This window comes from Indicator indicator, chromosome 1 (assembly GCF_027791375.1).
Source record: "Indicator indicator isolate 239-I01 chromosome 1, UM_Iind_1.1, whole genome shotgun sequence".
Classification (NCBI taxonomy): Eukaryota; Metazoa; Chordata; class Aves; order Piciformes; family Indicatoridae; genus Indicator; species Indicator indicator.
In genome coordinates this window covers 90,847,421-90,854,212 of record NC_072010.1, presented here as the reverse complement: position 1 = coordinate 90,854,212, position 6,792 = coordinate 90,847,421, and the positions used below count along the sequence as shown (strand labels likewise).

General features: G+C 47.4%; 1 protein-coding gene across 4 annotated transcripts; it reads left to right on the top strand.

Annotated features, from left to right (window-relative positions):
* The first annotated feature begins 731 nt into the window (after positions 1-731).
* Positions 732-6,317, top strand: IGSF11 (immunoglobulin superfamily member 11). 4 transcript variants are annotated; one of them, XM_054387180.1, is made up of 6 exons: positions 732-890; positions 2,230-2,437; positions 3,220-3,375; positions 4,368-4,490; positions 4,706-4,856; positions 5,867-6,317. In XM_054387180.1, the coding sequence occupies exons 1-6, from the start codon at positions 852-854 to the stop codon at positions 6,315-6,317; spliced, it is 1,128 nt and encodes a 375-aa protein (XP_054243155.1). In that variant the 5' UTR covers positions 732-851. The 4 variants fall into 4 exon arrangements, with proteins under 4 accessions (XP_054243155.1, XP_054243163.1, XP_054243180.1 ...); XM_054387188.1 differs by having other exon boundaries at positions 747-890; positions 4,368-4,418; XM_054387205.1 differs by having other exon boundaries at positions 747-890; positions 4,368-4,430; positions 4,787-4,856.
* The last annotated feature ends 475 nt before the right edge of the window (positions 6,318-6,792 follow it).

Below are 6,792 nucleotides of genomic sequence, written 5' to 3'. Positions count from 1 at the left end.
TGACAAAGTTTTGGCACTAGGCATGGAGGTACTTCCCTGTGTGACTTGCAGCCTAAAAACTGCATCCTGGAGCTGCTGCACTGGGAAGCTGGAGCTTTGAGCTCTGTTCAGCCTGTGTGGAGAGCAAAGAAGTGAATCGTGGAAATGCTGGAAAATAAATGAGATTTGATGAGACTCTCCATTATCAGTAGTAATTTTACAGCAGCTAGATAGAAATACCTAGACTGGAAAATACTTACTTTTTAACCCTTTAAATTAAAAACAGCACTGAGAATTTTCTGCTCATGCTGGACTTTGAGGCATAGAAGTAGGAGAACTCTTTCTTCTTACTCCTTGGTGAAGACTTTTAGGATGCCATTTCCTTTTCTGTTTTTAGTGATGCTGGGTATCATTAAGACTGGTGGGTTTGAAACTTATTTCATTATCTCTTAGACACAGCTTGGTTGCTTTTTGGGCTCTTTCCTCCTCACCAAAACAAAACCCATTGTTTTCAGAGGCTCTGAAACTCGAGTGCTCTCAGTTACAAGGGCTGCCTATCTGCATTTGCCTGTGCAAAAGCTCCACAGGAGAACAGCCTGATCTGTTGAGGGAAGTAGTTGGTAATATCCAATTGTGTAACAGCAAAATGGTGCTGTCAGGACCTGCAGGTATATGGGGCCACCTGTAGTGCTTGATCTGGGTGTCATTCTCCTGAAATGCTTGAGGTGGATATCCTTTTCTTTTCAGGTCTGGTGTGTCCTCTGGAGGTGTCAGTCAGTTCAGGAAGCATCCAGGTTGCCCGAGGCCAGACAGCAGTATTGCCCTGCACCTTCACCACTAACGCTGCTCTCACTAACCTTAATGTCATCTGGATGGTCATTCCTCTTTCTAACGCCAACCAGCCTCAACAGGTAGGTCATTTTTTACTGGAGGATGTATTTCTTCACAACTTAAATTTTCCTTACCCTTTCCATCTGATCTGCATGTATACCCTTCACGATATTGGAACTGTGGCTGTCCCAGGACTTCTTTGACCCTTCGTTGCTGAACGTAACGTGAATCTGATTTCTTCAGTGCTTTATTCACTGATGCACATTGTGTCCTTGGTTGCCTTGGTGGGATGTGTAATTGGGGCAGGTGTGTGTGATACTGTACTGGTACCCTGGTGCTCTGGTGATTTGTGTGTTCAAAAGAGCACAGGAGATGTAATCCAGGTATTGGGGTACTAGATGTGGGATTTGTAGGACCTGGGAGCAGCTACAGACTTAAACTTGTGAAATCTATGTAAAAATCACAGAATCAGAGAATATTAGGAGTTGGAAGGGACCTCCAGAGATCATTGAGTTCCACCCTGCTGCCAAAGCAGGATCACCTAGGGCAGGCCAAACATATTCAGGCGGGTTTTGAAAGTTACCAGAGAAGGAAACTCCACAACCTCTCTGGGAAGCCTGCTCTAGTGCCATAACCATGGCCTCTCAAAGACTCATCTCCCCTTTTACTTCTCTTTTTACTTTTTCACTCTCGGTGGCTTATGCAACTCCATTGTTATGAATATTAGCAAATGAGAGTCTATTGTCTACGTGGTGGGCAAATAACAGGAGATCTACTGGCCTGTTTTTTGCCCACATAAGTCAGACAGCCAAAGAATGACACTGCTCTGAAATGCACACTGCCTCCAGCACACTTGGCATTTGGTTGTGAGAACCTGCAACTGAAATGTACTTGCTCCTCAGGGACTGGAGGAGAGTGCTATCTAAGGCATCTGACTGGTAGAGGCTTTGCAGGTTCAAGGGTTGCACTGCATGTCATTCATGATCTTCAGTAAGCTGTGTGAAATCATGACAAGATCTTCCTGGCTGAGACTCAAAATGATTCTGTCCACTGGGCAGATGCTTTCTAGTGAAGTAGTCACTAACCTGCAGATTCTTGGCTTTTCTACATTGATCCCACCCTGATGGGCAATGACTATGATGTGAAGCTGTCTGGTACTGCCAATCTGACTGTTCTGGAAGACTGGGTATCTACCTTGTCTGTTACCTTCATGAACATAAAGTAAAGCGTGATCTTTTTTTGCAGAAAACACCTCTGCTAGGATTGGTCTGCACGGGACAAGTGTATATTGAGGTGTGGTTGTTTAGAGATCCTTTAGGAACTGGTCCTTTCACCTTGGGAAGGCCATGTTTTGCTTGCTCTTCTTCCTCCTTGCTCAGCTCCTGCAGAGTATCATTTGAGCCTTCCTTTCTTTTCCAGGTTATTCTCTACCAAGGGGGTCAGATCTTTGGTGGTGCACCCCAGTTCTATGGGCGAGTGGGGTTTGCTGTGACAATGCCAACCACCAGTGCCTCCATCTTCATCAACAACACTCAGCTATCGGATACTGGCACATACCAGTGTTTGGTCAACAATCTTCCCGACCGAGGCGTCAGGAATATTGGAGTCATTGGACTTACTGTCTTGGGTGTGTTTATTGGTATTATGGGGGAGAGAGAAGGAAAAGGGACTAGGGCATCCTCTGTCTGTGATAGTGCATCCTAGAATAGCGATATGGTGGTATATGCATTGGAGCCCCTAGACATCCTGTAGTTAGGGATGGGCTGCTTTGTGGGTATTGTGGGAGTTCATAGGGCACATAGCTTTCATATGCAGGCAGCATATAATAGACTTTTATAATATGGTGGAGAGAAAGCTTTTGTGGCAACATTGTGATGCAGAGTTGCAAAGAAGCGTGAATAAAGTATGAAGCCATCCTGGAAGGACCATAGGAGTTTTGTGCACAGCAACAGGAGAAGAGAACAACTTCAGATCTTTGCTTTCTTTTCATGAAAGCAATTATTACTGGACTTTCCCTAGGATGTTAAACACTCCTGAGTGTGTGCTGTTACAAGGGTATGAAAGCAAAATCCAACCACAGCAAATTCTGTCTGCAGCTCTGTTAGCTCTCACCACCCTGGCTGCCTCAGAGACAGAAATATTCACTTTTTTCTCTGGGGAGGGATATAAGAGAACTGAGTGCTGTGAAAGTCAGCTGTAGTCTGTAACCTTGATAAGCTGGTGGCTCATCTTTGTGAATTGTTACACCTCAAACCTCAATAGGTGTTTGTCTGCTGCCTCCCTCTTGTCCCCTTGTCAGCTCATGCCAGCATTCTTGATTTCCCAGCAGCTTGTGTACAGAAAGAGCTTGCACTCCACTCTTTGGACATATTTCCTGATCTGCTGTTACCTTCCCCTCTTCTCTTGCAGTTCCTCCTTCTGCTCCACTTTGTAGAATCCAGGGATCTCTGGATGTGGGCAGCGATGTCACACTGACCTGCAGCTCTGAAGAAGGCATCCCCCGGCCAACATACCTCTGGGAGAAACTGGACAATGTTCCCAAGTTGCCCCCAACTGCCACACAAGGTGCTCGTTTTGTTGATTATCCTCTCATTTCCCAGGTGAAAGCCTGGGATTTCCTTTGTCTGAGCTGCAGAGGTGGCTTGGCTCATTGAGTGTCTGCCATCACTTGCATGGTTGTTTTGTTGGAATGAAGATTCCTATGGCCCATGGTGGACTAGGTACTCTCTAGTGGCCACCTTAAATTCATGTTCTTTTGGTACAGAAACATGTTTCTCCTTGAGGAACCCCAAGGGTTTTGTTGAGTGGGAGAGAGAAAGAGAGCATGGTTGCCAGATGTTGGTGTGTGGCTGGAGATTTCAACTATGGTTTCACCTGCATTTTAAGCCAAATGAAAAGCACATGGAATGGAAACTGAGAGAAGGGAGACAGAGTCATCCCAGGAAACTTCTCATAATGAGGATAGTGTTCTCCAATAAGCTACTACCAGAGCTGCCTTTCAGATGTTTGTAAAAGCAAGACTCTGATCAGACTGACTTTTGGCCAACCCCAAGTCCCATCCATAAGATTTTTTAGCCTAGGTATCCTGACCAAGTAGTGATAGCTGTACTTCTGCCCTTTATCTTCCTGTATTTTAAGAGCACTTTAGTTTGACACAATTCAGGAATGATGAAAATTGGCAGAGCAGCAGGTAGGGAGCTCTCCCGAGCAGTGTCTCTGCAGGGCAGGATTTAATTTAGCAGGTAGATCTGGGTATAGATAATTGCACATCTCTTCTTCCCTCCCTTTTCTCATACAATGCTGAGTGTCCCAAGCTTTCATTTGCAGAAATTCATCTATAAGAAGAAAAAGAAACACCTAGTGTAAGCTCCTTAATACCTAATCTTGTCTGTGTGTCTGTGTGCATGTGTGCACAATGCTTCCATCTCAAGGTTATTCCCTAACTCATTTCTCTCTTTAGATAGTCTCACATCAAATTCTCTAATTGCTGGCTTTGCCTTTTCATGGTTTTTCTCAAGGGGGGGAGGGATTTAAATCCTTCTTTTCTCTCTGACTAGACCAAGTCCAGGGCACTGTCACTCTTCGAAATATCAGCACTATGTCCTCAGGTCTTTACCAATGTGTGGCTTCAAATGCCATTGGAACCAGCACTTGCCTTCTGGACCTGCAAGTCATTGCACGTAAGTGTTTTGCCAAGGGAGGTTTGGCCACCTGCTTCTATCTTGTGACACTAAATTGTGTAAACATGTTTGCTGTGAACCACCATGTATGTTTCTAACAGAAGATTATTGTGCTCTAGAATGGGGATGTTGCCTTTCCCCCTTCCAAGAGACAGTGACCTGGCCACAGCCTTACCCTGATTTCTTCTCCATTCTCTGTTCAATCATCTCCACAGCCCACCCCAGGAGCATTGGCCTGATTGCAGGAGCAGTGGCCACAGGCGCCGTTGTGCTTGTTGTTTGCATTGTGTTGGTAGCTGTGGCACTATTTTACTGGAAAAATAAACACAAAGAGGAAGAAGAGGAAGAGATTCCTAATGAGATAAGGTAAGGGTAAGGGAAAGTTAGTGACAGGAGACCTCTGATCACCCAGCAAAAGCAGCAGCTGGCAGGAAGGCAATTAGAAATCCCACTTTTGCTAATCCTGGGTGTGTTTCCGAGGGCCGGGTGAAGATGTCGCTCTATGTCCCAAAAATGGAGGAATCAAATGAAGAAAGGCAACAACGTATTTTGTTTTCAGTATTGCCTTTATTGAGAGCCTTGACTTGATGTTGGTAGCTCGACAGGAGAGTGATGTGGTGGAGATCCTGACCCGTAATACCAGACTGTAATACCAGACAGTGACAGCTGAAAAGCTCTGGAGACCAAAACGTGATCTCTAGTGTTACAGCCACAGTGTTTCCCTCTGGTAGCTTGCTGCAGCTGCCCTGAGGATCAGCTTTATTGGTTGTACAGTCATATTGACTGCCTGTGAAGTATCAACAGCAAGCTGTCCAGGGTGGTGGTGGTGGTGGTGTCACTATCCCTGGAAGGGGTTAGGAGCCATGTAGATGTGGTGCTGAGAGACATGGTCTGGTGGTGTTGGGTTGACAGTTAGACTTGATCTTGAAGGTCTCTTCCAGTAACAAAAATTCTATTATTCTCTTCTCTTCTCTTCTCTTCTCTTCTCTTCTCTTCTCTTCTCTTCTCTTCTCTTCTCTTCTCTTCTCTTCTCTTCTCTTCTCTTCTCTTCTCTTCTCTTCTCTTCTCTTCTCTTCTCTTCTCTTCTCTTCTCTTCTCGTCTATTCTATTCTATCCTAGTCTAGTCTAGTCTAGTCTAGCCTATTCCCCCCCTAGACATGTGGGTTTGAGTTGTCTGTCTCAGCAGTAATGGCACAGAGCAATCAATGTGCACAGAATTGGGTCCTGCAAAGACAGATCAGTAAGCTGGCCAAGGACCAAGTTGGTGCTATCCTTCACCTTGAACTGATGGCGTTGACCCCAGCAGGGTTTGTTTGGGGGATTGGTGGGCAAGCAGGCATCCTCCTCTGCATGCTCTCACACACTCTCCTTCCCAGGGAGGACGACCTGCCGCCCAAATGCTCCTCTGCCGCAAAGACATTCCACGCTGATGCGTCCTCATCAGAGAACGACACTCTCACCTCTTCCAACACCTACAACAGCCGCTACTGGAACGACCCCAAAGCCAACCACGCCACAGACTCCTTCACCCGTTTCAGCAACAGCAACGACACCCACCAGCCCCCCTTCTCCCGCTCAGGCAGCACAAGCACCCGCCCTGTCTATGCCAATGGTGGCCACCCATCCCCTGCTCCCCCTAAGACGCTGGTGGTGACAGCCAGCACGGCACCATCCCCTCAGGAGGTGATCCGGAGCAACGGCTCGATCAGCAGGAAGCCACGGCTGCCGCACACCCGCTCCTACGCTGTCAGCCAGGCCACGCTGGAGCGGATCGGGGCTGTCCCAGTCATGGTGCCCGCCCAGAGCCGGGCTGGCTCCCTCGTGTAAGGCCATGCCAGCAGCCAAGATCTGAGCAAGGGCCCTCTTGTACCTCATGGGGTGAAAAGACCGTACTCCTTCCTGAAAGGTGGTGAGGCGACGGGGGACACACACACATGCACTAGCCTCTCCCCCATGCCCTCCCCTCCTGAGGCTGCTGCCAGCATGTGGGACAGCCAGGCCATGCCATATCGCCCCTGGCTGCCAGGGCTCCTTGTGCCAGCAAAAGCTGCAGATGTGCCAAGGCCAGGGGAGTGGGGAGGCCAAGGGGTACTCCCTGGCTGCTGGCCCCAGCTGGAACATGCACCCAGCCCTGACTTTGGGTGGGGGGGACTTCTGCTTTTGTTTCCCATTGGTTTTGTTGGGGGTTGACTGCATCCATTTGGGTCTTTCAGGGAGGTTTGGGGAGATCTATATTTTTTATTTTTTTTCCCCATTGTTGTCACTGTTTTATTTCCAAGAGAATGGCAGGCTGCATTGGGGT

What these genes read in the sequence shown, in the direction of transcription:
- IGSF11 (XM_054387180.1), top strand. Translation starts at nt 852, where the DNA reads ATGGTCATTCCTCTTTCTAACGCCAACCAGCCTCAACAG. An exon ending in ACGCCAACCAGCCTCAACAG is followed by an intron (nt 891 to 2,229) that starts GTAGGTCATTTT and finishes TTTCTTTTCCAG; the next exon opens with GTTATTCTCTACCAAGGGGG. An exon ending in GAGATTCCTAATGAGATAAG is followed by an intron (nt 4,857 to 5,866) that starts GTAAGGGTAAGG and finishes TCTCCTTCCCAG; the next exon opens with GGAGGACGACCTGCCGCCCA.